At 44.1% G+C, this 14,917-nt stretch overlaps 1 protein-coding gene across 1 annotated transcript in view; it reads left to right on the top strand.

Annotated features, from left to right (window-relative positions):
* The window catches only part of LOC115100570 (mucin-2-like), a 102,375-nt gene that overhangs the window by 31,435 nt on the left and 56,023 nt on the right, over positions 1-14,917 (top strand). The window contains exons 9-11 of the mRNA XM_029619088.1: positions 320-1,312; positions 6,658-6,848; positions 7,187-7,317. Of these exons, the coding sequence (XP_029474948.1) occupies positions 320-1,312; positions 6,658-6,848; positions 7,187-7,317 (1,315 nt within the window). The remainder of the gene's footprint in view (positions 1-319; positions 1,313-6,657; positions 6,849-7,186; positions 7,318-14,917) is intronic.

The following is a 14,917-nucleotide window of genomic DNA, read 5'->3' as shown; positions in this document are numbered from 1 at the left end:
AAAAAGCAAACCATCGGCGAACATGAGTGCATTTGTACTGTGCACTTTACTCCTGCTTTGTAGCACTTCAAAGTGAAATCCCTGTGTGGGTTGAAGTATGCATATTGTGAAATGTGCACTTCCCCCACACTGGGGGTAGAGGGTGGGCAATTATCAAAATATGTTTTATATGCATGTAAGCGTATGTTTATTCACAATAAACCCTTGGAAAATTGCCCTGCTCTAACCAAAAAGAACTCATCTTCCACAAATGTATTGAATATACTAAATAAACTAAATGGTGCTGCTGTAATGAGCTATGTTCTTATTTCTATTTCAGATCCCATTAACCGGATACCCCAGAATCGTCCAGCAACAACAACCCCGACTACAACCACAACCACCACAACTACAACCTCAACTGCATCCACAACCACCCCAACAACAACCCCCACTACAACCACCACCACCCCAACTACAACCTCAACTGCATCCACAACCACCCCGACTACAACCTCAACTACAACCACAACCACCCCAACTACAACCTCAACTGCATCCACAACCACCCAAACAACAACCCCTACTACAACCACAACCACCCCGACTACATCCACAACCACCTCAACTACAACCACTACCACCCCTACAACCACAACCACCCCAACTACAACCTCAACTACATCTACAAGCACCCCGACTACAACCTTAACTACAACCACCACCACCCCTACAACCACATCCACCCCAACTACAACCTCAACTACAACCACAACCACCCCAACTACAACCTCAACTACATCTACAAGCACCCCGACTACAACCTTAACTACAACCACCACCACCCCTACAACCACATCCACCCCAACTACAACCTCAACTACAACCACAACCACCCCAACTACAACCTCAACTACATCTACAAGCACCCCGACTACAACCTTAACTACAACCACCACCACCCCTACAACCACATCCACCCCAACTACAACCTCAACTGTAACCACAACCACCCTTACAACCACCACCACCCCAACTACAACCCCGTCCCCTACTACAACCACAACAACCCTGACTACAACTCCAACTCCAACTCCAACCACAACCACCCTAATTGAAACTGTGGCCAAGTCCGAGACTGGGCCTAGGAATGAGGCTGTGGTCGGCGATGCTGGGACTGGGGCTAGTGGGACTTCGGCTGAGACTGGCACGACTGTGACAGGCAAAGCCAGCACTGTGACTGTGACTGTGACTCCTGCCACACCAGACTGTGCCTCAGATGAATATTCTACGTCATCAGGCTGTATGTGCAATACCTCCCACTATTCGTCAGGTAGGACTAACAGTGAACGGCCTTTTTCATCACAATGACAATTATGTAAACTAATCTTGTATCTTGCTCTCTACCTGCATAAATTTGTCAGCTGGTCTTCAGTGTCATCTCTGCTCCTTCTTATCCATTTCCATGTTTCTGTTTTGCCTCCGTCCAAGTTTCTTCCCATTTTTTGTGGGCAGTTTTCAAAGTTATTTACCCGGATAAAATGGTGTTAATGAAAGCTGCCTCATATGTGGCTAAAAGTCTGTGCCGGTTCTAAAGCATCCAGACTTTTAGCTGCATGAAAGGGGCATTCCTGAGGTTATATTTATGCTGGGGGAGGAAAACAGTGCCGATATATCTTTGACTGAACGTACATGCACTGTCTTCTACCCCTCTTCCCTGATACCCATACACATAGCAAGCAATAGGTATGTGGATAGTTTTAATTTCACTTGCTAATTAATTGCAGCTAGTTTCTCATTATAAAATCTACATACAGTGTACATGTTAAAGGTGTCCACACAGTTTTCAGGTTTCTGGGCTATTTCACAGTTGCCCCCCTGTGCATTCAGCAATCAGCTGTAGCCTGCTGCCCAGGTCCCCTGCTTAACCCTCCAGAGCCAGATCTCTGTCCTCTCTTTTGTCTGCTCTTGCACATCCTTTGAGTGCCTTATACTCAGTGACGTACCTGCAATGAGATTCTTCTACTCCCCATCATTCCTGTGTTCCATGATGGTGAATAAAATGGAAAGTGTCATAATGCCTCTGTATCGCTCCATGGTGAGACCGCACCTTGAATACTGTGTACAATTCTGGTCACCGCATCTCAAAATAGATATAGTTGTGATGGAGAAGGTACAGAGAAGGGCAACCAAAATGATAAAGGGGATGGAACAGCTCCCCTATGAGGAAAGACTAAAGAGGTTAGGACTTTTAAACTTGGAGAAGAGACGGCTGAGGGGGGATATGATAGAGGTGTTTAAGATCATGAGAGGTCTAGAATGGGTAAATGTGAATCAATTATTTACTCTTTCGGATAATAGAAGGACTAGGGGGCACTTCATGAAGTTAGCATGTGGCACATTTAAAACTGTTACGAACCGCCCCTAGCTACCGCCATGGCCAGCTCCTCCACTTCTCTTCTCTTTGTTTCCTCCCATGGTCCGAAGGCCATTGATGCTCCTTCAGCACGGCCGGCACTGCACTGCTGTATTCTAGGTGGCTGGGAGGGCGCCACATGCGGCAGGGAGCCGCCAGTGTCGCTTCTTCGGTCTGGCTGCAGACACCATCCCTGCACGGCTCGGAGGCCACCCTGAGGCGTTCCTCTTTGCGGCAGGAGGCCGCCGACTGCAATCCTATGCGGCCCGGAGGCTGGAGGCCTTATCTCAGCCCCTCTGAGGGGAGGGGCTTTCGTCCCCGGTCTTGCCTACAGCAAGGAGCTGCCTCCAGTTGCTCCTTCCCGGCAGGGTGCCACTGCTCCAGCATTGGGGTCTGTCTTCACCATGCTGCGGCTTGTTCTGCCTCCTGCTCAGCGTTACAGCATGACCGCTGTCCAGGGTCCTGCACTCCTCCTCCTTAGGCGTGGGGCCACGCCTCTCTTCTCATCTTAAAGGGCCAGTGAGGGAGTGGTTCTCTTCTGACATCATCAAGGGAGCCTCCTCTTCAGCCCTACAAAAGGGGCCTGTCTTCATTTTGTCCTTGCCTTCGCAAGGAGCCAGTCCTCCTTTGGACTTCTCTGCATCCAGCTTCTCATTGGCACTCTCATCGGCTGAGTAGGGCACGTGATGTGGCAGTGCCTATCCAGTATGGTGGATCTTGTTACTCTGTCGGAGTCTTCCTCTTCTAGCAACTCTGAGTCATCTCAGACCTTCTTCAAGTAATCCTGAATATCCATTCAGTTCTCTTCAATCAACGTGAGTCTTCGTCTTCTCAATGAAGTCCTCACGTCTCCTGTCTTCAAATCTTCGTCTTCTTCATGTGAAACCCTCACATTTCCGGCATCTTTGTTTGATGTCTTCGCCCTTCAGCCACTGACCATCCTGTCGCATTTGCTGCTCCCATGCGGCAGGTCCGAAAGGGCTATCAAATGTTTGGAGGGCTACTCCAGAGACCAACATTGCATTGTTGGGTCTCTCTCTATGCGATCAGGTTCGGCAGTGGCCAGGATTCAGCATTTCCAGCAACACCAGCCTGTACGTGGATACTGTTTACCTGCCTCAGCGCTTTCTGGAGCTCCTCTGCGGCTGCGTCATGGTCTAAGGGTACACGAAATCCCAGAGATGGGACCACTACCAGCATTCCCACAACAAAAACTAATCAGAGAAAGTTCTTTTTCACTCAATGCACAATTAAACTCTGGAATTTGTTGCCAGGGGATGTGGTTAGTGAAGTTAGTATAGCTGGGTTTAAAAAGGATTGGATAAGTTCTTGGAGGAGAAGTCTATTACCTGCTATTAATTAAGTTGACTTAGAAAATAGTAGGGATGTGCAGAGCAAAATTTTATGTTCATATTTTTTATGTCCGAAAGGGGGTCCCACTTGCGGCCAATATGGACATAAAAAAAATCCAATGAGTTGGGTATATGTACATATGTGCAAAAAAAAAATTTAAACCCCCTCACCCTCCTTAATCCCCCCCCCCAGACTTACCACAACTCCCTGGTGATCGAGCGAGGAGTGAGGACGTCATTTCTGCAATCCTTGGCGAGAAGCATGTGACGTCGGTGGCACGTCGAGTGACGCGGCGTCACGTGATTCCTGGCTCGTTCACGCCGGACGGCTCGTTCGGCCCAAAAAGAACTTTTGGCCAGCTTGGGGGGGCCTCCTGACCCCCCCAAGCTGGCCAAAAGTTCTTTTTGGGCCGAACGAGCCGTCCGGCGCGAACGAGCCGGGAATCACGTGACGCCGACGTCACGTGATTCCCGGCAAGTTCGCGCCGGACGGCTCGTTCGGCCCAAAAGAACTTTTGGCCAGCTTGGGGGGGCCTCCTGACCCCCTCAAGCTGGCCAAAAGTTCTTTTTGGGCCGAACGAGCCGTCCGGCGTGAACTTGCCGGGAATCACGTGACGTCGCGTCTGAGTGACGCGGCGCCACGTGATTCCCGGCGAGTTCGCGCCGGACGGCTCGTTCGGCCCAAAAAGAACTTTTGGCCAGCTTGGGGGGTCAGGAGGCCCCCCCAAGCTGGCCAAAAGTTCTTTTTGGGCCGAACGAGCCGTCCGGCGCGAACGAGCCGGGAATCACGTGACGCCGGCGTCACTCGACGTGCCGCCGACGTCACATGCTTCTCGCCAAGGATTGCAGAAATGGCGTCCTCACTCCTCGCTCCATCACCAGGGAGTTGTGGTAAGTCGGGGGGGGGGATTAAGGAGGGTGAGGGGGTTTATATTTTTATTTTGGCTCAACAATCGCGATTTCCCACATATCGAACATATCTATGTTCGATATGTGGGAAATCCGATCGTTTATGTCGAATCAATTTTTTAAGTAAAAAAAAAATATGAGTTGCGTTTTACTAATGCGGTCAATCCGAATGCACACCCCTAGAAAATAGCCACTGCAATTCTAGCAACAGTAACATGGGATAGACTTAGTTTTTGTGAAATTGTCAGGTTCTTAAGGCCTGGATTGGCCACTGTTGGAGACAGGATCCTGGAATTGAGGACCCTTGGTCTGACCCAGTATGGCATGTTCTTCTCCCATCATCCTCCATATCTTCAACTCATCACATTGCTGTCCTCTTTCCTTCTTTCTTCTTCTGGCTCCAGCCTTATCCATTTGCTGAATATTTTCTCTGACTCTCTTATATTTTTGGATTAAATTTTAATTGCTGAGTAGTCTCTTTTAAATTCCTGCATTCTTATATGCCTCTCACCATCTGACACTATCTAACTATATGTGCCACATGTATCACAAAGTTTGCTCTGACCCCTCTTTTATCTCCTGTGCTCATCCTCACCTCACATCCTTTCTAATGACCTCTGGTGCTGCACAATCTCCCTTCCCTCCACATATTAAGGCATCTCTTCAATACAGCCCCACTCAACAGATTTTCCATAAGTTATCACCAGTTTCTTCACCTCCCATCCATGTTATATTGTGGCCCTCTGGATGTTTCCTGCCCCTTTTCATCCACTGTGTGACAATGATTTGTTGCAATTTTACTATTATAAATATTCATTTATACAGCACTAAAATAAGTACACAGCACTGTACAAACTCACAGTGCAATACACTCCCACAATGGAAAAAATGTTAACAGCCAGTAAGGTTCTACAAATGTTTAGATACATTTAGTAGGTTTTCACTGTGCTGAATAATATTTTTTAAACTTGCTCAAAAATAATTTTTAATCACTCAGTGTAGGTGTGTGATTGTACTTTGGTACACAGGAAAAACCTAGCAGCATTTATATGACACCTATTTAATAGATTTATTTAAGCATTTGTAGCCTCTACTTATTGTTTATATTTACACAGCACTGTACAGACACATAAGAGGGAGTCCCTGATCAATGGACCACCGCTATTACTAGCAACAGTAGCATAGAATAGACTTAGTTTTTGGGTACTTGCCAGGTTCTTATGGCCTGGATTGGCCACTGTTGGAAACAGGATGCTGGGCTTGATGGACCCTTGGTCTGACCCAGTATGGAAAAAATTCTAAAAAATTCTAAGTGAGAATTATATTAAAAGGTGAATTTTTCAAAACCATTTATGGGCTGAGAACCCTCTTCTTATGCATATAAACAGCTGTTCCAAAATAGCCCAGGGCTTGATTTGCATTAAAATCCATGAGTAACACTTTTATGTGTAATGTGGAGAGGTGGTCAAGAGTGAAGGCGGGGCAGGGTTGGAACATACGCACGCACTTCTGGTTTTAATAAATATGTCCATAAATGAGCCCACACAAGATTTGCTGTCCAAAGAGAAGGTGTAACTTTGTGAGAGTTAATTTGTGTGCTTACCAAGCCAATTACCCATGAATTTTCAATGTGATCTTGTGCACATGAAAGCTTGTGGTAAAGTCCACGCATAAAAGGTAGCCGCAGACTTTCCCTGAATGTGCTCACTTTATAAAATTACCCTTCCTATGTACAACTAAAAACCAGTCATGCAACTACCATATACAGCTCAAGCCTTGAGACATTCATCATTTTCATTATGCTCTCATTTTGGTGCTTAGACAATTTTTTTTAAAAAAGAAAATTGTATTTTATCAAGATATCTGTCTCACTATATTCATTTCTGATGACTAAAAGAGTTTTTAAAATATGCCATGACTAAACTTTCTTGGATAGTAATGATAGAAACTCATTGTATTGCTGGACTGATCTATCTGTTATGTACATTGATTTCTTTGCAGCAGACTTTGACATTAAACAGACCACAGAATATCATAATGAGCAAAACAAGTACATGATTTGTGTGAGAAGTTGCGTTTTAGAAGCAAAACCTGTCATCAAAGATGTACTGCAGCAATGTGCTTCAAATGAGGATAGGTGGGATTCCAGCGGCTACCACATGTCCTGCTTCATATATGACTACAGTTCTTCTGTGAGTAGCCAAACCTTCCTCACATGCTCCTTTCTCTTCTGCTTCCCAGGGTGGGATCGATCATTCCTCTCTGCTGTCCATAGGAATTTAGATTATTTGGGTGGGATTCAACCAGGGATATTTGCATCATACATTTTGTGAGCACTCAGCAAACTTAGAACATAAGAACAAAGTTATGTAGGACACATCTAAATGGATGTAGTTCTCAGTATCAGCCTATAGTAGAGTTTTCCAACCGGTGTGCCTTGGTTGCAATGCAGGTGTGCTGTAAAAACCGCCAACAGGAAGGAGTTGAGGTGCAACTGCACTCTGCATTTTTTTTCCTTCCTGGCTTGCAGGATGGCCTTTCACCAGCAGGGGGGATAACTGCATTTGAAACTGCACGGGGCCCTGTAGTCTTGTGTCCTGCTGGCCCCTGCAGTTCCAATTGCAGTGGGAAGCCAGCAAAGGATCAAAAAAGCAGAACCAGGTAAGCACTACACAGAAACTCTGCCAGTTACAGGACATAGAAGAGAGAAGGGACCGTTGAATGTGCCACGAGGTGTGGGGGGGAGAGGGAATGGAAGATGATGATGCTTGGGAGGAGGGGGAGACAAGGTGATGATGTTGCTAGGGGGTGGATGTGGAGAAGGTGATGCCAGAGGGGGAGAGAAGAGAAGGTGAGGCTGATTCCAGGGAATGGATGAAGAGTGATGGTGCCAGGGGGTAGAGGAGGAAAAGGATAGTGTCAGAGGGTGGAAGAGAGGGAGAGAGAGGAAGATGGTGATGCCTGGGGGTGGAGGGAGAAGAAAAGTGATGATGATACCAGGTAATAGGGAAGAGGGAAGGGAAGATAAAGTGATGGTGCCAGGGAGGAGAGAAGGGAATGTGATCACGTCAGAGGAGTGGGAGGAGAAAGTGATAATGATGCCAGAGGGTGAGGGATGAGGAAAGGGAGGATTGTGATGTTAGGGATTTGGGAAGGGAGAGGAACATGATGATGCCAGGAGGCTGAGGTAGAGGGAACGTAATGATGAAGATGATGATATGATGATGTAGGGGGGAAAAGAAGGGAAGAGAAGGTGACGATGATGCCTGGGGTGGGGGAGAGGGAAGAGAAGGTGTTGATGCCTCAGGGAGGAGGGGGAAAGAGGGAAAGGAAGAGAAGAGAAGATAATGATGGTAATGAACATGATGTGCCACGATGCAGTCAACTTTGTGTCGGGTGCACCACCACACTAAAAAGATTGAGAACCACTGGCTTAGCCCGTTAACCCTAGGTTCCTATGGCGATAAACCCGTCAACACTAAGCTCCTTGGGAAACCCAATAATTTTTGTTAATGTGCTATTTGGTTTTCTTAGTTGTAAAAACTTAACTGCTAGTCGGAGGTGGAGTAAAGTTTAAAGGGTTAGTGTTAATCCTTGGGCAAAAGTTGGAGTTTTGGTGCTGGGACCTGTATTTGGAATTTTATGCACAAAAAACACAATGAATGTGCATTATGCATTTCTCTTGTGCACATGTTTTCAGGTTAGCATGCTTTTTTAAACTCCCAAAGCATTACCATGGAAATAGTTTATCACATCAAGAGTAAACATTTGTTTCAAAGTGTGTGTTAAGAAACTTTGTGCTGAAATTCGGCGCACAATTCTAATGCACTGCTTATTGCATTGCTCCACACTTTGATCATTTCATGCAGCAGGTGACTGTGTTGAAACTGAAGAAATCTGGAGGTTTTGCTCACAAGCTCATTGCACACTAACGGCTGAATTTTAAGAGGCCTGCGTGCGCAAATACAGACTCCAGACCCCAAATTTTATGGTCTGGAGTACTAATATGCAGTCATAAAGGAAAATGCACAGGCCTGCTTCTATGGCCAAGTCCAAAAGCAAAGCAAGTCAAGCAGTATTGTCTGAATTTTCAAGAATGCAACTCACCCAATAAAAGAGTTGCTAGCAGTAGGTTTCACAGTTGCTTGGTTCTTGATTGTAAATATTAATAACTTTATCACAGAGGTTGGGGGTATCTGTACAGACTACCCTTCAGAGAAACCTGGGGGTAACTTGCACAGTTCATCAGATATTACCATAAGAAGCATGCTGGGCAGACTGGGTGGACCATTTGATCCTTTTCTGCTGTCATTACTATTTTACAATGTGTACTCTTAAAATGATTTACAAAAATTATTCCAATAAATTAGGAGAAAATGATTTCATCTCAATTAAAAAACTTGCATTTCCTGAGAATAGGTGTGTAAAACTTAGATGCATTCAGTACCCTATAAGGGACTTTATTAACTCGGGGTATTTCAGGCTTCTAATTAGGTTATCCCACTGAATGTATCATTAGGTTTATTTTAGTTCTTTTTTTTCTTGATCTTTAGTGATTCCACATATTATTTACATAAACACTGTTAATCCACCTCATTTATAATGTCCTGCCGCTCTGTGAAAGTTCCCCAATAAGACCTTTTAATGAAGTCCTGTATTAGGTTGTCAGCCCAATGTGCGCTTGCATGGGTGCTATCCATGGTGCTGAATTGTTCCAGCAAGCTTTGCATGCTTGAAAAATAATTTGAATACTTGCTATTTCATTTTCCTGCAGAGGCTGTATACCTTTTGGTATGTTATGTCAGTAATAGAAAAGGAAATACCTAACTGCAATTGTTGTTTTCTGATCTGTAATAGGATACGAACCAGAGTGACCCTGGACCAACAAACAAATAGAATACTACTGGCCATACCAATAAAAGGTAGAGAGAAATTCTCTTTAATCTGGGGAAATAATCCAGTGAGTGTCCGGTATTAGGTATAGAGGGGACTCTGCTCAGACCTCTCCCTTTTGACACTCTGTTTGTGTGTGTTGAATGTATGTGTGTGTGTGTGTGTGTGTGTGTGTGTTGGGGGGAATAGTTAGGTGAGTAAGGCTTAGGAGCTGTGAAAATGTTTCTTCATGGAAAGGATGGTGAAAGTTTGGCGCATAATTCTAATGCACTGCTTATTGCATTGCTCCACACTTTGATCATTTCATGCAGCAGGTGACTGTGTTGAAACTGCAGAAACCTTGAGGTTTTGCTCACAAGCACATTGTACACTAACGGCTGAATTTTAAGAGGCCTGCGTGCGCAAATACTGGGGGTTACATGCGTGGTTGGGCCGTGTGCGTAATGGCACAGTCTCTCAGGTGAGGTGGTGAGGTAAAAATGGCACAGACCTTTAAATAAAAAAACATGGAACTGGAAAAGAGGATTCTTGGTGCTGATTCAGCAAGGATAAAATTAGAAATAAGGAAAGGTCTGCAGAATATAGAGAAATAGGGCGGGTGGTATATTTGTCATTAAATTCTAAATTACTATGGGTGTGATTTTTCAAGGGATTTCCTCAATGCTGCCTATAGAAAAAAAATATTCAAGGAAATTTTAAATTGGCTACACGCATAAATTTCGGAGTTTAGGTGCGCATTTTACAATAGGCCCAGCCATGCACATAAACCCCAGAATGCGCCAAAGGGGCAGCCAGGGAGTGGTGTCTGGGTGGGGAGGGCTGGTGTGGGGGGCAGGCTGGGACAGCGCCATTCGATGTTGTCCCATGGAAGCACACACCGGCATCCGGCCAGCGTGTGGAGATTACTTCTGCTCCAGAGGAGCAGTAAGTACTAAAATAAAAAACTGGGGGATAGTTATGTTAGGTTTAGGGGGTGGGAAGGAGAGAGGAAGACAGAGGAAGGTTAGGTGAGGGGGGGGGGGGGTAGGGAACTGGGAGAGGCCTGATTCTGTCGCCATGCATATTTTGTGAAAATTCCTCCCTGAGCACGCCGCCCGCACATGCATGCGCAGATTTTTAAATCTGGTGTGTGGCAATCAGATTTTATAACATTCAGTACTGAGCTTCCAACTTACTTTGGAAGGATTCTGTAAAAGGCCTACAAGACCATCTCCATAATAATGACCAAATATTCTTTTGTTTCCTTTGTTCTCTATTTCTTTTTTCTCATTAGCATGTTTTTGTCTGTTATCCCATTTTGTGCATCTTTGTTTTTCCTTAACTGTTTTCTTACCTTGTCTGTCTCTGTATTCTCCTGCTCAGATGCCCTCTCTTTCTCTCCTTCTCTCTATTTATTTATTTATCAGTTTCTATTCCATTAATTCAAAAATGTTCAAAATGGATTACAACAAACATACACATTAAAATTAATACACAAACTAAAGCAGTAGATATCAACTTTTATAAAAGAAAACATAATAAAAACAAATATGAAACATATACTAATAAGCTTGATTAAACAAAGCTGCTTTTACTTTCTTTCAAAATTTCAAATAATCCTGCTCTCAATGGGCCGGATTTTAAAAGGGCTACGCACGTAAATCTGGAGGGTTTACACGTGCCGGGCCTATTTTAAAAAGGCCCGGTGATGCGCGTAAAGCCCCAGGATGCATGTAAGTCCCAGGGCTAGCAAAATGGGGCGGGGAGGGGTCAGGATCCCGGCACAGCGGCTATATTTGCTGCTGTGCTGGGGATTGCGTGCTGGCACTTGGCCAGCACGCGCAACTTTCTTCAGCCCCAGGGCTGAAGTAAGTTTCAAGATTAAAAAAACAAAACATCAAAGGAAGGGGGTAGTAAAGTGTGGGGGAGGTAGGGGAAGGGAAGGGAAAGTGGGGTGGGGGGGGTAGGAAAGTTCCCTCCAATGGCGTTATTTGGTGCGAAAGCCGGCGCACCGCGGCCAGAGAAATTGCACCGCTGTGATGCGAAAGCTGCGGGCTTTTGTAGACCCGCCCTCACCTTCCCCCCCCCCCCCCCCAACCCCCGTTTTCGCAGGATTCATCATTCTGCGAAGAATGATGAATCCTGGCCTTAGTTAACCAGTCTATCTGTTACCCTGTTAGCCCCAATCCATAAAACCCCACTAACCTCTTTCATTTTTTTTTCAGGAGTTACATGCCATCCATAGCAGAAGTAAAGTTTCTCAGTAGGGGACCCCAATGCATGCTTGTGCACGTAAATACTTACGTGCAGATTTCATTGAGACATCTAGGAACGCCCACATCCTGCCCCTTTTTTGCAAAAAAAATGTGCACGTACTGGGAGATATGCGCATACTTACTTACATGCTTTTTAAAATCCACACGGTGTGCACCAACCTGACTTCTGCACGTATCTACCGGCTTTTGCATGTGTAGGGCTTTTAAAATTCACCTTTTATTGTTTTGATGTTCTCTCAATCTTGATTGCTGTCCATATTCAGCTAGATATGGAAATGTTCTCTAGTTGTCAGCTACTTAAAGGATGCTCTCCAGATGTTATCACTGAAAGCTGTAGGATCTTGCTATTGATTTGTAAAATCCTCATTCTCATATGTCTCATTATTTTTCTTGTAGGTATCTCTTATCCAAAGCTGCTTTTGTCTCTCCTGGGATAAGTTGTGAAGAAAATGTAATATAACATACTTTCTTCTTCTTTCTTGAATACAGATGGTGTTTCCTCTGGCTAGATTAAAATAATTTTTGCCTTTCTAAATTATAACTAAAATATCTGTACCTTAAAGCAACATGCTATCAGTTGTCAGAAGTTGACTTTTTGTGTGCATGCATTTTCTCTGTCTTGACTGTCTAGAGCTTGGGAAGCTTATGTAGAAGCCATCTATCTCAGACTTCATTGTTGAGGTTCAGGAAAATGTTAAAAGCATATTTTTTTCAAGTTGGCCTATTGATTCAACTCTTGGGGAAAATCCAGCAATAGCTCAGTCGACTTCATGTTTGATTTTTAGGTTTCACTTTATGTAAAATCGTATATTTGTTGGTTTTAATTTTTACTTTTTTGGTGTCTTGTATTGTATTTGGTTTTAATTATGAATGTAATATTATAAAGCACCTAGTAATGTTGCTAGAGTGATTTAAACATTCTAGAAATAAATAAATAAATAAACCCCTACACTAATACCTAAACCTCACCTCGAGTTACTAGGTGGGCCTCCTATAGACATATAAATACCTATCTAGTGTGAGGGCATTATGGCTAGTCTCTCTCTCTCTCTCTCTCTCTCTCTCTCTCTCTCTCTCTCTCTCTCTCTCTCTCTCTCTCTCTCTCTCTCTCTCTCTCCAGGAGCTTCAAAACTACTAAAACCCAGGAAAGTGAGGTGGGGGAGGAAAGTTCCCTCCAATGGCATTATTCAGTGCAAAAGCTGGAGAAATTGCACCACCATGATGCAAAAGTCACAGGATTCATCATTCTGCAAAGAATGATGAATCCTGGCCTTAGCCCACCCCTAACTTCTCCTCTTTTTTTGATTTGCATCGCACCATGCATTATGATGCTATCGCATGCATTAAAGGAGTTTTCGCAAGCGTTAAAGGCACTTAACGCATGCGAAAATGCCATAACGCGATTTGATAAATGACCCCCTTAATTTTTTAATATATTAAAACAATATTACATCAGTTTTGAACTAGACAACCTGAGCCAAGTACTTTTACTAATATGCTCTGTCTTCAAAGTCCTGTTTCTCAGGCTCCCAGGCATAGGCAGGCACTCTCACAAAGGCATACAGACACGCTCCCCTGGCACATATACACACAAATAAGCTCTCACCTACACACACACACACACAAAACGTGGCCAGCAACAGGAGATGTCAATGCAGTTGATAGAGAGATTGTATACATTTCTAAATGCTTTCTGTTAATTACTTAGAGGCCAATATTCAGTAGGCCGTTTAATGGACAAGTTATCCGAGTAAAGTTATTCCCAGCTAGAGGTAGCACTGGAAGCGTAAGAACATAAGATATGCCATGCTGGGTCAGACCAAGGGTCCATCAAGCCCAGCATCCTGTTTCCAACAGTGGCCAATCCAAGTCACAAGTACCTGGCAAGTACCCAAACATTAAATGGATCCCTACTACAGCATGGCATAATTTTCCCTATATGCATCACCTTGCACTTGTCCACATTATATTTCATCTGCCATATGGACGCCCAATCTTCCAGTTTCATAAGGTCCTCCTGCAATTTATCACAATCCACTTGAGATTTAACTACTGTGAATAATTTTGTGTCATCTGCAAATTTGATCATCTCATTCATCAAACCCCTTTCCAGATAATTTATAAATATATTAAAAGCACTGGTCCAAGTACAGTTCCCTGTACAGCACTATTTACCTTTTTCTACTGTCTTTTTCCTGTCTTTTAACCAGTTTGCAATCCACAAAAGGACATCGCCTCCTATGCATGCAGTTTTAGTGTTCTTAGAAGCTTCTCCTGAGGGACTTTGTCAAATGCCTTCTGAAAAGTCAAATACACCTCATCTACCAGATTCAAATGTTTATTCACACCTTCCAAAAAATATAGCAGATCTGTAAGGCAAGACTTCCATTGTGAAAATCCATGTTGGCTGTGTCCCATTAAATCATATTGTAGTTTATGGGTAAACATCTTATCAAACTTTGACGGTGGCTAAACCCACTTTCAGGTTAAGCCCTGCCCACTGACCCCTCTCTCAGTCATTCAGTGTTCACTTCTAGGTTAATCCCCTTTCTCCACCTTAGCCCTGCCCATTTGTTAACATTCATCATTGCCCCACCCAAACCCTGTCTCTTTTTGATTATGTCACTTCCAGATGCACCCCCCCCCCCCTTATCTGGCCCTTGTAGATAATGCAGACCAGAATTGTAATTACATTTTTCAAGATGGACTGGAGAGGAAATGACATGCATCCAAGATGGTGGCTCTTGTGGAAGGGCTGGAAATTATGTGACAGCCACGCATGCACAGCAAAACCACATTTGAATCATGATGCTGTGAACCATGCTGCAGGCTGCCATCTTGGAATGATGTCACAGGACATGACATCATCCCTGAGCATGCTCAGGTGTTTTCTTTACAAGGATAGAGTACTGCAAGCAGCCATGTTTGAAGGAATGACTTCACCAGAGCATGATCAGTCAGCAGTTGGGATTTGAAAGGGTAGTTGATATCAGTCATTAAAATAAAAATAAAATTCTTCTGTTTTCTGTCATTAAAATAAAAAGAAAATTTGTCTGTTTTCTTTTGCCACAAGCCATACATTTTTTGCCAGTGTTTTCTTTTTTTTTATCAAA

Source organism: Rhinatrema bivittatum, chromosome 11 (genome assembly GCF_901001135.1).
Source record: "Rhinatrema bivittatum chromosome 11, aRhiBiv1.1, whole genome shotgun sequence".
Lineage (NCBI taxonomy): Eukaryota > Metazoa > Chordata > Amphibia > Gymnophiona > Rhinatrematidae > Rhinatrema > Rhinatrema bivittatum.
This window is presented reverse-complemented; position numbering and strand designations above follow the sequence as displayed.